At 44.6% G+C, this 17336-nt stretch overlaps 1 protein-coding gene across 1 annotated transcript; it reads left to right on the forward strand.

Annotated features, from left to right (window-relative positions):
• Window positions 1–10553: 10553 nt before the first annotated feature.
• Window positions 10554–13778, forward strand: LOC124660662 (protein SRG1-like). Its single transcript, XM_047198490.1, has 4 exons — window positions 10554–10670; window positions 11891–12135; window positions 13052–13394; window positions 13536–13778. The coding sequence occupies exons 1-4, from the start codon at window positions 10554–10556 to the stop codon at window positions 13776–13778; spliced, it is 948 nt and encodes a 315-aa protein (XP_047054446.1).
• Window positions 13779–17336: the final 3558 nt, after the last annotated feature.

A 17336-nucleotide genomic window follows, 5' to 3' on the forward strand; every position in this document is an offset into this window, starting at 1 on the left:
GAACTGTCATATAATCAAAAGACTGATCAATAAAGGATAAACTCACACCGGCTTTCACTTTCACTGAAGAGGAAACAGAAGTATCTGATGGCTTACCGAAAGACTCTGAAAATGAGGCAACCCCCATCGGTTCTTTCAAGCCCATGCTTGGAAGGCCTCCCCTAGCCATTGGCACCACCTCCTCCGTATTACCTCTCTTGGGCTGACCCAAAGAAACACTTAAACCCACTCCTGCATTACCACAGCCAACATCAGCAAGAACATCGTCATCAGCCAAAACACGAACAAAAGGCTGCGAAAAACCATAGTTTAAATCAGCTACAAAATCAGCAAATCTATCCCCATCAGACTCACCAAGGGCCACAGTAGTGGGAGACACAGACGATCCAGAATTGCTGTCGCCAATGATTGGTGACAGGCGAGCGTCGACCGGCGTGCAATGCCCAGGCAGACTGGACACCGCCGACGGGATCTTCTGTGGCGCTGGCGGAGCCGCCACAACTGGCGAGGCACCACCCCTCGGTGCAAAAGATCCCGACCCACTTGTGCTCCCACCTGCATGCGCCTGCACCTGGCTGACGGGCAGAGGGAATCTGCCAGTGTCGCCTAGCGACGCCCTCGGGGACCCGGCGACAGCACAGCACTGCGGCTGCAGTCGGCCAGCAGGAGGCTGCTCATTGGCTGCAAGCCGACCTGGCGAAGCGAAAGGCAGATCCTGCCCAATGGCAGTGTTCTGACCATCAGCTCCGATCCCAAGGTCCAACAACCCAGGAGAAACTCCCCTCCGCTGCGGATCTACATGAAATACCGTGCTAAGTTTGTCATTTTGTGCAGAAACTTTGTTGTGAGATTTAGGAATGAAAACAAGGCCAATTTGATTCAAATTTTTTGCAGTATACTGATTACCTGGAGATGTACTATTAGCATCCATAGTCCCAAACTGAATAGCCTCTAGAAAATCACACTGTTCTTGCATACCCTCCCTTGCATTATGTGTATTAGGACCTTCTTGATCATTACCTTTCGGTTCCGCCCCAGAATCTTTTTCCTTACTATCCATGTCCATGTCATGAGCATCTCCATTCTTCTCTTCACCCTGATTATCGCCATTATGTCCATCAGAACCATTATTAGCATCCACCATATTAACCTCGTGAGACTGTTCCTCAATTTCCACTTCAAAGCGTAACTTATAGAACCCTCTCCTAATGAACATGTCACTATCTGCGGGAATAAGTCTATAATCAAGGCATCCAATCTTGGTTCTGAACACTTTATTCTTACGAGTATAGGCCATATCCACATCCAAAGTTTTACCAAAAAGAGTTCCCACTCCCCATAAGGTAAGATAGTCCGATCTAACATCCGATGGCAGCCCCGAAACACGAACCCAAACCTCTGGAAGCATGTGTAGGGGCTCCTCCACAGATGACCATGAATCAAACGCCAAACAAGCCTCCTTGTCTGTGCAAATGTATGTGCCAAAATTCTTCAAACGCTGGACCTCTAATTTACTAGGTAGCTTAACTCTGTAAATATTATCCTTGAAATGAAAAACCTCCCAGTTAAACTTTTCAGAAGGGACAATTTTCTTGAGCTGTTCTATAATCTCTGGAATAGTCAAGGTCTCATCTTCAATAGTAACCTTCGCCAGTTTGGGATTTTCTGCCTTAGCCTTGAACACACCACATGCAAGCTCAAAAAACATAAGCCCCTCATTTGCATAACCATGAAGAATCACAGTTGATTTTGGAGCATTTAGCAGGTGGCAAGCAGATGTAACATGATGTATAGACTCACAGATATCAAAAAAGGAGTAGGGCAATCATCAATATAATGCCCCGGCTTTTTGCAACGAAAACATCCCGTTTTTTCCTCCTTTTTCTTCTTAGTAGCACCCTGACCCTCATTCTCTTTGTCAATAGTAACTGTCCCCGAACCTTCTGGTATCACCTGAGACTTCCCAACTTGTTGTGTCGCCGATGAATTAAGCCCTGCAACCGGAGCCTCAACAACCTCAGCAACAACAATAACTAGTTACGAATTATTCCCAGAAGGTTGGACAGCCGGACTTTCCTTTGACTTCGTAGCTGCCGTCACAGCCGCCACCACCACCTGGAAAGTTTGCTGCAGGAGATCAGCATCAATGCCTCCTCGAAGAGCACCCTCCACGTCCTGACTCCTATTCCGATTGACCATGGCGCCACCTCGCCCTGAGCTCCATCTTTGCTGATTTCCTCCATACCGAGTGTTGTCCCAATTGCCATTAGGACCAGAACCTGCTGATTGATGTCTACGTTTCCCCTCCTTTCCTGTAGACACTGTTGGGCCTCCAAGAGCAGAGGTTTGTAGAACAGCAGCAAGTTTTCCCTTAAGTGGATCACCCAAGGTTTATCGAACTCAGGGAGGAAGAGGTCAAAGATATCCCTCTCATGCAACCACTGCAACCACAAAGCAAGAAGTCTCTTGTGTCCCCAACACACCTAATAGGTGCACTAGTTCGGCGAAGAGATAGTGAAATACAGGTGGTATAAATATATATGAGCAGTAGCAACGGTGCCAGAAAATAGCTTGCTGGCGTGTAGTTGATGGTGGTAGTATTGCAGCAGTAGTAAACAAGTAGCGATAGCAGTATTTAGGAGCAAGGCCTAGGGATTAGACTTTCACTAGTGGACACTCTCAACATTGATCACATAACAGAATAGATAAATGCACACTCTACACTTTTGTTGGATGATGAACCCATTGCGTAGGATTACACGAACCCTCAATGCCGGAGTTAACAAGCTCCACAATAATGCTCATATTTTAGTAACCTTTAGTGTAAGATAGATCAAAAGACTAAACCAAGTACTAGCATAGCATGCACACTGTCACCTTCATGCATATGTAGGAGGAATAGATCACATCAATACTATCATAGCAATAGTTAACTTCGCAATCTACAAGAGATCATGATCATAGCATAAACCAAGTACTAACACGGTGCACACACTGTCACCTTTACACACGTGCAGGAGGAATAAAACTACTTTAATAACATTGCTAGAGTAGCACATAGATAGTAGTGATACAAACTCATATGAATCTCAATCATGTAAAGCAGCTCATGAGATTATTGTATTGAGGTACATGGGAGAGATGAACCACATAGCTACCGGTACAGCCCCGAGCCTCGATGGAGAACTACTCCCTCCTCATGGGAGCAGCGGCGGTGATGAAGATGGCGGTGGAGATGGCAGCGGTGTTGATGGAGAAGCCTTCCGGGGGCACTTCCCCGCTCCGGCAGCGTGCCGGAACAGAGACTCCTGTCCCCCAGATCTTGGCGTCACGATGGCGGCGGCTCTGGAAGGTTTCTGTGGGTTTCGTCGAACGCGTCGAGGTTTTTAGGTCAGGGGCTTTATATAGGCGAAGAGGCGGCGCAAGAGGGCTTCTGGGGGGCCCACACTATAGGGGGGCGCGCCCCCCCTGGCCGCACCGGGGTGTGGTTTGGTGGGCCTGTGCCCCCTCCCTGGTGGCTCTCGGGTCTTCTGGATGCTTCCGGTGAAAATAGGAACCTGGGCGTTGATTTCGTCCGATTCCGAGAATATTTCGTTACTAGGATTTCTGAAACCAAAAACAGCGAAAAACAGGAGCGGCACTTCGGCATCTTGTTAATAGGTTAGTTCCGGAAAATGCACGAATATGACATAAAGTGTGCATAAAACATGTAGATAACATCAATAATGTGGCATGGAACATAAGAAATTATCGATACGTCGGAGACGTATCAGCATCCCCAAGCTTAGTTCTGCTCGTCCCGAGCAGGTAAAACGATAACAAAGATAATTTCTGGAGTGACATGCCATCATAAACTTGATCATACTATTTGTAAAGCATATGTAGTGAATGCAGCAATCAAAACAATGTATATGACATGAGTAAACAAGTGAATCATATAGCAAAGACTTTTCATGAATAGCACTTCAAGACAAGCATCAATAAGTCTTGCATAAGAGTTAACTCATAAAGCAATAATTCAAAGTAAAGGCATTGAAGCAACACAAAAGAAGATTAAGTTTCAGCGGTTGCTTTCAACTTATAACATGTATATCTCATGGATATTGTCAACATAGAGTAATATAATAAGTGCAATAAGCAAGTATGTAGGAATCAATGCACAGTTCACACAAGTGTTTGCTTCTTGAGGTGGAGAGAAATAGGTGAACTGACTCAACATTGAAAGTAAAAGAATGGTCCTTCAAAGAGGAAAGCATCGATTGCTATATTTGTGCTAGAGCTTTTATTTTGAAAACATAAAGAGAGCATAAAAATAAAGTTTTGAGAGGTGTATGTTGTTGTCAACGAATGGTAGCGGGTACTCTAACCCCCTTGCCAGACAAACCTTCAAAGAGCGGCTCCCATTTTATTTTATTTTTGGGTGGCACTCCTTCCAACCTTTTTTTCACAAACCATGGCTAACCGAATCCTCGGGTGCCTGCCAACAATCTCATACCATGAAGGAGTGCCTTTTTATTTTAGTTTTATTATGATGACACTCCTCCCAACCTTTGCTTACACAAGCCATGGCTAACCGAATCCTTCGGGTGCCGTCCAACAATCACATACCATGGAGGAGTGTCTATTTTTGTTAATTAATTTGGGACTGGAATCCCATTGCCAGCTCTTTTTGCAAAATTATTGGATAAGCGGATGAAGCCACTAGTCCATTGGTGAAAGTTGCCCAACAAGATTGAAAGATAAACACCACATACTTCCTCATGAGCTATAAAACATTGACACAAATCAGAGGTGATAAATTTTGAATTGTTTAAAGGTAGCACTCAAGCAATTTACTTTGGAATGGCAGGAAATACCATGTAGTAGGTAGGTATGGTGGACACAAATGGCATAGTGGTTGGCTCAAGTATTTTGGATGCATGAGAAGTATTCCCTCTCGATACAAGGTTTAGGCTAGCAAGGCTTATTTGAAACAAACACAAGGATGAACCGGTGCAGCAAAACTCACATAAAAGACATATTGAAAACATTATAAGACTCTACACCGTCTTCCTTGTTGTTCAAACTCAATACTAGAAATTATCTAGACTTTAGAGAAACCAATTATGCAAACCAAATTTTAGCATGCTCTATGTATTTCTTCATTAATGGATGCAAAGCATATGATGCAAGAGCTTAAACATGAGCACAACAATTGCCAAGTATCACATTACCCAAGACATTATAGCAATTACTACATGTATCATTTTCCAATTCCAACCATATAACAATTTAACGAAGAAGAAACTTCGCCATGAATACTATGAGTAGAAACTAAGGACATACTTGTCCATATGCTACAGCGGAGCGTGTCTCTCTCCCACACAAGCATGATGTAATCCAATTTATTCAAACACAAACAAAAATAAAAGCATACAGACACTCCAAGTAAAGCTCATAAGATGTGACCGAATAAAAATATAGTTTCAAGAGAAGGAACCTGATAATGTTGTTGATGAAGAAGGGGATGCCTTGGGCATCCCCAAGCTTAGACGCTTGAGTCTTCTTAGAATATGCATGGGTGAACCACCGGGGCATCCCCAAGCTTAGAGCTTTCACTCTCCTTGATCATAGTGTATCATTCTCCTCTCTTGACCCTTGAAAACTTCCTTCACACCAAACTTCTCATAAACTTCATTAGAGGGGTTAGTACATAATCAAAAACTCACATGTTCAGAGGTTACACAATCATTCTTAACACTTCTGGACATTGCTCAAAGCTACTGGAAGGTAATGAAACAAAGAAATCCACCCAACACAGCGAAAGAAGCAATGCGAAATAAAAGGCAGAATCTGTCAAAACAGAACAGTCCGTAAAGACGAATTTCTAATAAATACTTCCGTTGCTCAGATCAGAAAACTCAAAACTAATGAAAGTTGCGTACATATCTGAGGAACACGCACGTAAATTGGCATATTTTATGATTTTTCTACAGAGAGAAAATCCCAGATTCGTGACAGATAGAAATCTGTTTCTGCGCAGAAATCCAAATCTAGTATCAACCTTCGATTAGAGGCTTCACTTGGCACAACAAAACACAAAACTAAGATAAGGAGAGGTTGCTACAGTAGTAAACAACTTCCAAGACACAAATATAAAACAAAGTACTGTAGCAAAATAACACATGGGTTATCTCCCAAGAAGTTCTTTTCTTTATAGCCATTAAGATGGGCTCAGCAGTTTTAATGATGCACTCGCAAGAAATAGTAGTTGAAGCAAAAGAGAGCATCAAGTGGCAAGTATGAAACAAATTTAAGTCTAACATGCTTATTATGCATAGGAATCTTGTAAATAAATAAGTTCATGAAGAGCAAAGTAACAAGCATAGGAAGATAGAACAAGTATAGCTTCAAAAATTTCAGCACATAGAGAGGTGTTTTAGTTACATGAAAATTTCTACAACCATATTTTCCTCTCTCATAATAACTTTCAGTAGCATCATGAGCAAACTCAACAATATAACCATCACATAAAGCATTCTTATCATGAGTCTCATGCATAAAATTATTACTACTCCCAACATAAGCATAATTAATTTTATTAGTTGTAGTGGGAGCAAATTCAACAAAGTAGCTATCATTATTATTCTCATCAAGTGTAGGAGGCATAGTATAATTACAACAAAATTTACTCTCCATAGTAGGTGGCAACAAAAGACTACTATCATTATAATCATCATAAATAGGAGGCAAAGTATCATCAAAGAAATTTTTCTCCTCAATGCTTGGGGGACTAAAAAGATCATGAAAATCAGCTTCCCCAAGCTTAGAACTTTCTATATTATTATCAACAATGGTGTTCAAAGCGTTCATACTAATATTACTACCAGCATGCAAATAAGATTCCATAGGTTTTTTAATTTTCGCATCAAACAATCCATGTTTTAAATCAGGAAATAGAAATAGAAGCTCATTCTTGTCCATTATGCCAAACTAGTGTAAACAAGAAACAAAAAGATGCAATTGCAGGATCTAAAGGAAATAGCTTTGAGTACTTACGATGCGCCGGGAAATAGCTTAGTAGCCGAGATCCGGAGTGTGAGTACCTTTTACCTTTCCTCCCCGGCAACGGCGCCAGAAAATAGCTTGATGTCTACGTTCCCCCTCCTTTCCTGTAGACAGTGTTGGGCCTCCAAGAGCGAGAGGTTTGTAGAACAGCGGCAAGTTTTCCCTTAAGTGGATCACCCAAGGTTTATCGAACTCGGGGAGGAAGAGGTCAAAGATACCCCTCTCATGCAACCACTGCAACCACAAAGCAAGAAGTCTCTTGTGTCCCCAACACACCTAATAGGTGCACTAGTTCGGCGAAGAGATAGTGAAATACAGGTGGTATGAATATATATGAGCAGTAGCAACGGTGCCAGAAAATAGCTTGCTGGCGTGTAGTTGATGGTGGTAGTATTGCAGCAGTAGTAAACAAGTAGCGATAGCAGTATTTAGGAGCAAGGTCTAGGGATTAGACTTTCACTAGTGGACACTCTCAACATTGATCACATAACAGAATAGATAAATGCATACTCTACACTTTTGTTGGATGATGAACACATTGCGTAGGATTACACGAACCCTCAATGCCAGAGTTAACAAGCTCCACAATAATGCTCATATTTTAGTAACCTTTAGTGTAAGATAGATCAAAAGACTAAACCAAGTACTAGCATAGCATGCACACTCGTCACCTTCATGCATATGTAGGAGGAATAGATCACATCAATACTATCATAGCAATAGTTAACTTCGCAATCTACAAGAGATCATGATCATAGCATAAACCAAGTACTAACACGGTGCACACACTTGTCACCTTTGCACACGTGCAGGAGGAATAAAACTACTTTAATAACATTGCTAGAGTAGCACATAGATAGTAGTGATACAAACTCATATGAATCTCAATCATGTAAAGCAGCTCATGAGATTATTGTATTGAGGTACATGGGAGAGATGAACCACATAGCTACCGGTACAGCCCCGAGCCTCGATGGAGAACTACTCCCTCCTCATGGGAGCGAGCAGCGGTGATGAAGATGGCGGTGGAGATGGTAGCGGTGTTGATGGAGAAGCCTTCCGGGGCACTTCCCCGCTCCGGCGGCGTGCCGGAACGAGACTCCTGTCCCCCGGATCTTGGCGTCGCGATGGCGGCGGCTGCGGAAGGTTTACGTGGGTTTCGTCGAACGCGTCGAGGTTTTTAGGTCAGGGGCTTTATATAGGCGAAGAGGCGGCGCAGGAGGGCTTCTGGGGGGCCCACACTATAGGGGGGCGCGGCCCCCCCTGGCCGCGCCGGGGTGTGGTTTGGTGGGCCTGTGCCCCCTCCCTGGTGGCTCTCGGGAGTTCTGGATGCTTCCGGTGAAAATAGGAACCTGGGCGTTGATTTCGTCCGATTCCGAGAATATTTCGTTACTAGGATTTCTGAAACCAAAAACAGCAGAAAACAGAGAGCGGCACTTCGGCATCTTGTTAATAGGTTAGTTCCAGAAAATGCACGAATATGACATAAAGTGTGCATAAAACATGTAGATAACATCAATAATGTGGCATGGAACATAAGAAATTATCGATACGTCGGAGACGTATCACCGATCCACTTGATTCCCCCTGTACAAACTGGCGATTTGCTCCAAATCCACCAAAACCGTTGCCCTGGTGACCACGCCCGTCGCCATAGCCAGTGTTGCCCCGTCCAGCATGGCCGAATCTACCTCTCGGGGCATATTCAGCTCGATTTCCACCATAGCCGCCGCGGCCGGCGCCATAGCCACCACGCTGATTGCCGTAGTTACCGCGCCCGCCGCCATAGCCATATTCACCACGGCCACCCGCAAAATCACCTCGGCCACCACCAAAGTCACCGCGGCCACCAAAGTTTCCGCGGCCGCCACCATACCCTCCTCTGCCAGGATTGAAACCACCTCGCCCAGGGTTGAATCCTCCCCGACCACCATCGCCACTCATGACGACCTCAGCTGTGCGACGCCGGATGACAGGAGCCGCCGCCTCACTCTTCTTCCAGGTTAACCCTAGGAAACATCGAAACGCAAACCCAGCAGTCGGGTTGCCAACCTTGGCAACCCTGGAAACTCGATCGCTTTCCAAACGATCGAGAGATGATCCAACCTGGCGCATTGGGCCTGAACGATACCCAGGTCTCTGTGCACCAGCCCGCAACCGGGCATGGCCCACATTCAAACCATTTGAATTCTCTGTGATACCCGGATCACGGACCTTCTTGGCGGACGCCGGCGACCAACGCCGCCGACGAACCAGTGTCCACCCATCCATGGTTTTGTCGACAAAAACTGATGGCTCTAGCACCGGCAAATTCATGTGACACTTAGTTTTTGATCCCTTGTTCAGCGGCGAAGAGGATAAGGAGCCCGTACCTTCGCCAGAAGAGAAGAAAAGCGCAGCGCGAGCCGCTAACCGCTGCCCATCCCGCCGTCGAAGCCTCTTCAACTGCCGCCGATTGAGCTCCGATGAACCTTCCGCAAGATCCGCATCCCTCGACGGTGTTGGAGTGCGGCAGAAGAAGGATGCCAAACGATCTCCTCCTCTAACAGACGAAGCAAACTCTACCTCCTCATCACCACTCCCACCATCATCTTCCTCATCCGACTGCAGCGCCCAGAAACGGCTCCCGATGGGCCTTTCCGACGAGCCACCGGACACCTCACCTAGCGCCTCCGATGTCGACGACCCCACCCCCGGAATCGCAGTTGCCTGCGGCCCTTAATCCGGCGCCTCGGATGTCAGCGACGCCGACGCCGGCGTTTGGATGGCGAGATCGCCATCCGTGACGCCCGCCTGTCGCCTAACGGTCATGATGGCAACGTTGGAATCAATCTCGGATCGTTTTTGCTTAAGTGTCCCCCGTTCTGAACTTTGCCTAACTCATTAAATTTTACATAACCCCCCAGATCTTTTAAACTTTACATACTAAACCCCTCAGCTCTAAACTGGTATACTTAATCTCCAAAGTTTCTAAAACCAAATAATTATCCCCTAGCCTTTTGTAAGCTATTTGGAAGGCTGTTTTTGGGACGTGCAAAATTAGGTACAACTTGGAGCGGCTCAGGAAGTCCGCGCACCGTCGAGGCTACGGACAGCATCACCATGTAGGCGTCCACGACCGCTCGACCATGCTAGTGTACTACATCAGGCCGCTCATTGTCAAAGGGGCAGGGGCGCCGGCACCAGCTAAACAAGAGCAGCACACTACCTGTCGACTATCGTGGCCGTGGCTAGATGTACAATCGGAAACTGGTTGCCGACGAGCTACAAAGCAACGTAGTTGGTCTAGGATTTCCATCATCGGAACTTGTACATAAACGGACACGGAGAAGTGTAAAATTCATGCAAAGCTAAACTTTCATACAAACGGCCGTGCAACCGAAGCTCTGTCCCGTACTTCACCCACATGGCGATACCGGCGGCATTCTCTGGCTGCTACTGCTCCTCGTACTAGCGCCGCTCGCGGAGCTACTCTATTACCTCGTTCCGATTCCGCCGGCTCCAACATGGTAATGGGGACAGAGTTTGTGGCATGGGGTGGCAGGGCAATGGGGCTCGTCCCCTCCCCCAACGTGCACGTCAGCGAGATGAAGGCGGATGTTGACAAAAAAATTGACAGCTCGGTCCCATGTTATATTTTTGAGGGAGCCCAGTCCCATGTTCGGGGAATGTCAGAGCGCTGGCAAAACCAGCTTCCAAAGCAGCTTACCCGATTCTAGGGATCAATTGCCTCATTTTACATAATTGTCGGATTTAAAGATACCAGTTTAAAGTTGAGGAGTTACTGTCCAAAATTTAAAATTTATAAGGGTTACATAGATTTTTTGCAGTAACTTATCGTGGTGGGGTGAGGGGGGGGACACCGGAGCAAGGCTCGTTTTGGGATTCTTTCTTTTGGGAAGCGATGAAGGTGGGAGGCCGCGGATACGTGGAGATTTCTAGAGGAGACAAATAGGTCGGCACCGCTTTGACTGACCGGGGCCATGAAATTACCGACCATCACCAAAAAATAAGTCGGTGAACTTTTCCTGATATGAAGCAAAATCAGGGAGGCACTGTAGACGGAAGGTTAGTGTAGATGTGAACAGTGCAAAAGCTGATTTGGCACCGCTAATAGCACAGCAAAGGGCTGTAGCTTTGATATATAGTATCTATTTGGGAGCATCAGCGCTAGTGAGCTTGTTTATTAAAAAACTCGAAATATCAGTTTCAAGCTTTCGAAAATTTTGAAAAAATCTAGATGCAATTAATGATCTATTCTACTACTGTGCAAAAAAATATGTATATATTCTAGGCTCATCAAAAATGACAATTGTGCAAAATTTTGAACCTTTTAAGATTTGTTAGATGTTCCCGTTGTCATTTTTTCTTAGTTTGGATTCAAATTCCGTAAATGCTTGCAATGTACATAGTTGACTACATTAATAATTTGTTTGAATATTTTGAAGTTTAGAAATCTCGCTATCGAACTTTCAAATATCAAGATCACTATTTCGGTATTTCCTAAGCTAACAAATGTTTTTTCCCTCTACCGCATATCATTTTAAATGTCAAAGCTGGTGGCCCAATCATGGCCGTATTAAAAATTGTAATGCATTAAATTAAATGGTACTGGTACTTTCTCGTTACTTAGTTATGGAATCTTAATGGTAAGTTCTCCATGCAGATTACGGCCTCTCCTCTCTTATGTTAGTCATAGTGCGGATTAACCTAGTGTACTCGCATGCATGATATTACTTGTATTGTAAAGACAGATTAAGATATATTGTTTTCTTCTAACCATTTATTTTATACTTGGAACCTTTTACTATTTATCTTTTACAACCTAGCTGATTCGAATTAGGTATCTAACCATGGAATTGAGACATCTGTGATGGATGCAATGATGAATGTATCGAGAGAGTTCTTTCGGAAGCCAGCTGAAGAGAAGCAGAAATACACCAGCCTAATTAACGGCGAGCGATTTCGGGTGCAAGGGTACAGAAACGAGCTGGTGAAATCCGACGGCCAGACTCACAACTGGTCCCACCGTTTATCTCTGCAAATAGAGCCGGAAGACGGGAGAAGTCTCCACCTTTGGCCCAACCATCACCTGAGACATAACTAGAGGGAAAATAAATCACTTTCTAATCATCAGACAGCTTAAAGACTGAAATATCTAATTATTTCCATTCATAAATCATAAAGAACACGGACCACTAAACTGACACATTCATGCAAGAATAAATATAACAAACATAAGATTATAAAGATGTAAGAAGGTGGTATAAATAGAGTGATAAAATAGCAAATACTGCGCACAAATAACTGGTTCAAATTAAACCTTTCTACTCGCTCTGGCTGCAAATGTTGGTCATTTGGGATATTGGTAGCCTTCCTTCGGCCTCTGCATCAATAGATGGCACGCATCCATTTATTTAAAACTAGGTGGTCAAAGTGACATATGCACCATACCATTATCTAAATATGTGTTGCCTCAAATAAAATATTGCAAGAGAATATGAAATGGGAAACCTAGTTTACTAATTTAATGTTGATGATGATGGGTTTTTCTACATGGCCATATTCATGATATTATACTTGGCCCATTCACAATCAGGAGTATTATTCTTTGGATTATCCATTATTTGAAGTGATCAAGTTCCAAGTGTAGGGTTTAACAGAATTGCGGACTACATGTCTACAATCTAATTGCATGAAAAGACATATTTACAAAGCAGAATATTGCGTTAGAAGCAATAACAATGGTTCAAAATCTTTCAGAAAAAATGCCGGTATGTTGCTTAATCAAAACATTGGTCAGGGTCTTCAATATATTTGTTCTGCGGAAAAGGGTCTTCAATATGTGATTGCTATTCTACCCCACTATTACAAAATAATGGGCAATTATAAATTTGTGCAAAATTTACTCTAAATAACAAGTAATGGTCTTATTTGTAAGATTTTTGAAACTGCTCGTATAAACTGCTAATATAAGAAAGTTATCTTTTATCTAAACATTTATTGATCATTCCTACAGGGATGTACTAATTGAGTACTCGTCAAAAACGAAGGCAATAAGAGATCTTATCCTGGGAGCAATGGCAAATCTTCTAAAGCTTGACGAGAATTACTTCACTAATAGATTCACAAGCAAGGCCCTGGCACTAGCGAGGTTAGGCTACTACCCTTCCTGTCCAAGACCCGACCTTGTTTTGGGCTTCAAACCTCACTGTGATGGTGGTGCACTTTCAATCCTTTTCGTTGAGGAGCACACCCGTGGCTTGCAAGTCCTGAAAGATGGAAAATGGTACGATGTTCTATGCGAGCCTTACACATTGTTGATCAACATAGCCGAATGCATGGAGGTAGGCACCTACTAGGCTACGAATAGAAGTTACTCTCTCTCTCTCTCTCTCTCTCTCTCTCTCTCTCTCACTCTCTCTCTTGAATCTGGAAAAATTATATGCATATCCTAGCCTTGAATCACTATGCAATTTCTGACGCAGATAATGAGCAACGGTATCTTCAAGAGCCCAACACATAGGGTCCTGACGAATGCGGTCAAGGAAAGGTTCTCAGTGGTTATATTCTATGGCGTGGATGAGGAGACAATGATCGAGCCAGCGCCAGGTTTATTGGATGAGAAAAGACTGGCGAAATACAGGAAAGTGAAGAGCAACGATTACTATGCTAATGTCTTTGGACAGTTCCGCCAAGGGAAAACAATCAAAGACACCCTCAAAGTTTAACTCCTGCGGTGATAACTTGTTATATGCATAATATGTACGATATCGTTTGTGAGTGTGGACTATACCTATTACGGTTGTAATGATTGTAATTCCTAAGACACCTTTTTCGCGCGTACTCTTCCTTATGCAGCAACCAATTTGGAACCCTGCGTGGCCATCCAAGGACGGTTTAGCTTAAACATTTCACAGCTTTGTAATAAACGACTATATGCATGATTCCGTGCATAGTTTGTGTGAAGTTTCGAGGATTCTTCTCTTCTCGTTTTCACCTACTCTATCCAATACATTCTTCCTAGGAAGGGAGTAGATCGACTGTTCATAGATAGTGTGAGAGAGTAGCCTAAGTGTGGAGTTCTGTGGTGTTTCTCTGCCCTTTGCCGCTTGTGTGCAGGGTATGGTCCTGTACATTATTATTTTTTCTTTTTTGAAACAAGGTAAACCCTTTGCCTTTTATATTAAGTAGGAAATTTGCCCGAGCGTTGCTACAGGTTGATATTTAATTTTGAAGTCATGCAAATTTAGAACTTGAGATCAGTTTTTTCATTGATGTTGGTGGGACGTCTTTGTAAGAGCAAGATCTATGATCCTTGTTTTGTGTGTTTGATAACAACACTCGAACAATTCTAACCGTGCACAAAGATTATCTTTGATGGATTTGTAGGTGTACGCGGTGCCCTCGCTGAACACACTATGATCGGAAGATTGAAGCGTAGATCTTAGGTTTTCTGGTTTTGTGTGTGTGTCGTGAGGTAACATGGTAGGAGAGGAAAAGAGGAAAAAGTTGTTTTAGCCATAGCGGTACTACCGGTACCAGCAGCGGTAGTACCGCTACCCTACAGGTACCGCCCAAGATACCGCTCTGAGGATTGCATATGGAAATGTCCCACAGAACCCGTTACGGTACCATGAGCGGTAGTACCGCTTGAGAGCGGTAGTACCGCCCACGGTACCGCTCAAGTACCGTAACGCGTTACGGTCGTACCGCTGTGGTACCGCTTCGGTACCGCTTTGAGTCCAGTAAGCTTTGGACCCTGTTGCGGTACCTCGAGCGGTACCGCAAGCGGTAGTACCGTAGTGTGTCAACGTGGACAAGTTCTGTGGGGATTCGAACTCAGAGCGGTAGTACCGCTTCCAGAAGCGGTAGTACCGCTTAGGCAAAAACAGCAGGTAACGGTTGGATTTGGAGGGACCTATATAAAGGCCCCTTCTTCTCCAGCTCGCCCTAGCTCTTCTCTCTCTCTCTCCTCCATTGTTGCTGAGCTCAAAATTGAGGGGATCTCCTCATCCACCCAACCAATCTTGCTCATACTTTGAGAGGTGGTGGAGGAGACCCCGATCTATCATTCTACCGAGAGAAAGTTCATCAATTCGTGGTAGTCCTTAGTGGATCTTGGTGTTAGGGTTCCTTGGTGGAAGAGCTTCTTGGTGGAGCACTGGAAGAGTTTCTTGGTGGAGCACTGGAAGAGCTTCTTGGTGGAGCATTGGAAGGGTTCCTTTGGTGGAGCATTGGAGATGGGTTCCTATGGTGGAGCATTGGAGATGTGCAGCTATGGAGTCTAGCTTGGTGATGTACTAGCTCCATAGGGTGTTGGGAGCATCCTTGTGTGTGGAGCTCGCCCCAACCTTGTGAAGGAATCACCGCCTCGACCGGTGCCTTAGTGGAAGAGGGAGAGCACCTCGATCCGTGGAGCTCTCTCGAGGAAGAAGGTGAGGCCTTCCTTCGTGGTGTGGCCGTCTAGTCTCTTGTGTGAGACTAGCACCTCCTCAACGCAGACGTACTTCCTGTTGTGGAAGGAACTGCGGTAAACAAACCTCGCCTCGCCTCCGCGCCCTCCGGTTGTCTCGCTCCTTACTCTCACTATCTTGTTGTTTCCTTTACTTGTTGCACATGTCCTAGCATCATTGTAGGAACACCGCTATTGCTAAAGTTATCACCTTTACCTTCCGTTGCGCTAAAATTGAAAAAGGTTAAAACTTGCCGTAGTGCCATTCACCCCCCCTCTTGTTCGCTACGATCCATTTAAGTGGTATCAGAGCAAGGTTTTCTTGCTCGGGCTTTACCGCCTAAGAAATGGCCGAACAAGAGGTGGTTGTGAATGGAATCCTTCCCCGTGAGCAATCATCTCCATCATCAAGTGCCGATAATACCCCGGCTACTTTGAATGACCTCAAGAAATTGGAGTCATCCATTGTATCTCAATTGAAGGCTATGATGATGGAGTTGATTACTCCAAAATCAAACCCCATCATAGACACTAAGAGAGGTGTCAATGTTTCTCCATCACAAGTTAACACTTTTCCTTGTGTTGAGATTGTTGAGCAATCAACAAATTCACATCGGGAAAAGGATCTTGGGGATGTTGACACCTCATCAAAAGGGAAGGATGCATCTCCACCAAGTGATAATGAAGTAAATGTTCCAATATCCATGCCTTGCATCTTGACGCATGGTCCACCACCATTACTTGAATCTAATAGCTTTGGTGATTGGAAACTCTTAATGCGTTCTCATGTGCGCAGCACCTCTACCGAGCTTTGGCGTATCATTGAAGAAGGATATTCACCACAAGACCCCATGAACTTGACAAGAAGGGAAGTGGTGGACCACCAACTCAACGCCATCGCCATCGACATGATTCACTTGGCCATTTCTCCCAAGGACCGCGCTCATATCCACTCGCTCAAGACCGCCAAGGAAGCTTGGGACGAACTTGACAAGCTTTTCCTTGGAAATGGGAGTATCCAATGCTCTCATATTAGTGAAGTGATGGCCAACGACTTTGTCATGACAGAGGGAGAATCGCCCGAAGAGATGTACCGGCGCCTTATTGCTCTCGCCATACAAATGCAAGATCTTGGAGCGACTTTTGTGGATGACCGTTGGATCGAGAAGAAGTTCTACAATGCTCTACTTCCTTGGAGTGGAAACAAGAAACCAAACTCAAGACCAAGGAACTCTTGCTTCAATTGTCGCGACAAACGTCACTTCGTTGCGGATTGTCTCTACAAGAGAAGGGACTTATATGGTGGATACCTCATTCGTAAGAGCAAGTTTAGACCCCTTCCCAAACGGCTCTCCAAGCTACTCCCCAACAACCACGTCACCAAGATCTCCTCCACCGAGAAGCCTACAACTAACATGCTTGGAGATGAAGACCACATGGTGGAAAATGAAGGGCTTGAAAAGAAGAAGGATTTGGAGCTTAGCTCTCTCACCCAAGCTTATGAGGAAGAAGTGTGCATGCGTATGACTCTTGAAGCTAGCTGATACGTCTCCGACGTATCTATAATTTCTTGTGTTCCATGCCACATTATTGATGATATCTACATGTTTTATACACATTATATGTCGTATTTATGCATTTTCTGGAACTAACCTATTAACAAGATACCGAAGTGCCAGTTCCTGTTTTCTGCTGTTTTTGGTTTTAGAAATCCTAGTAACGAAATATTCTCGGAATTGGACGAAATCAACGCCCAGGTTCCTATTTTGCCCGGAAGCATCCAGAACACACGAGAACCGCCAGAGAGGGGGCACAGGCCCACGAGACCACAGGC

This window comes from Lolium rigidum, chromosome 1 (genome assembly GCF_022539505.1).
Source record: "Lolium rigidum isolate FL_2022 chromosome 1, APGP_CSIRO_Lrig_0.1, whole genome shotgun sequence".
Taxonomy (NCBI): domain Eukaryota; kingdom Viridiplantae; phylum Streptophyta; class Magnoliopsida; order Poales; family Poaceae; genus Lolium; species Lolium rigidum.

Excerpts from the sequence above, each read along its gene's own strand:
- LOC124660662 (XM_047198490.1), top strand. The coding sequence starts at position 10,554 with ATGGTAATGGGGACAGAGTTTGTGGCATGGGGTGGCAGGGCAATGGGG. Across the intron at positions 10,671-11,890 it reads ACAAAAAAATTGACAGCTCG|GTATCTAACCATGGAATTGA; the intron begins GTCCCATGTTAT and ends GATTCGAATTAG. Across the intron at positions 13,395-13,535 it reads ACATAGCCGAATGCATGGAG|ATAATGAGCAACGGTATCTT; the intron begins GTAGGCACCTAC and ends TTTCTGACGCAG.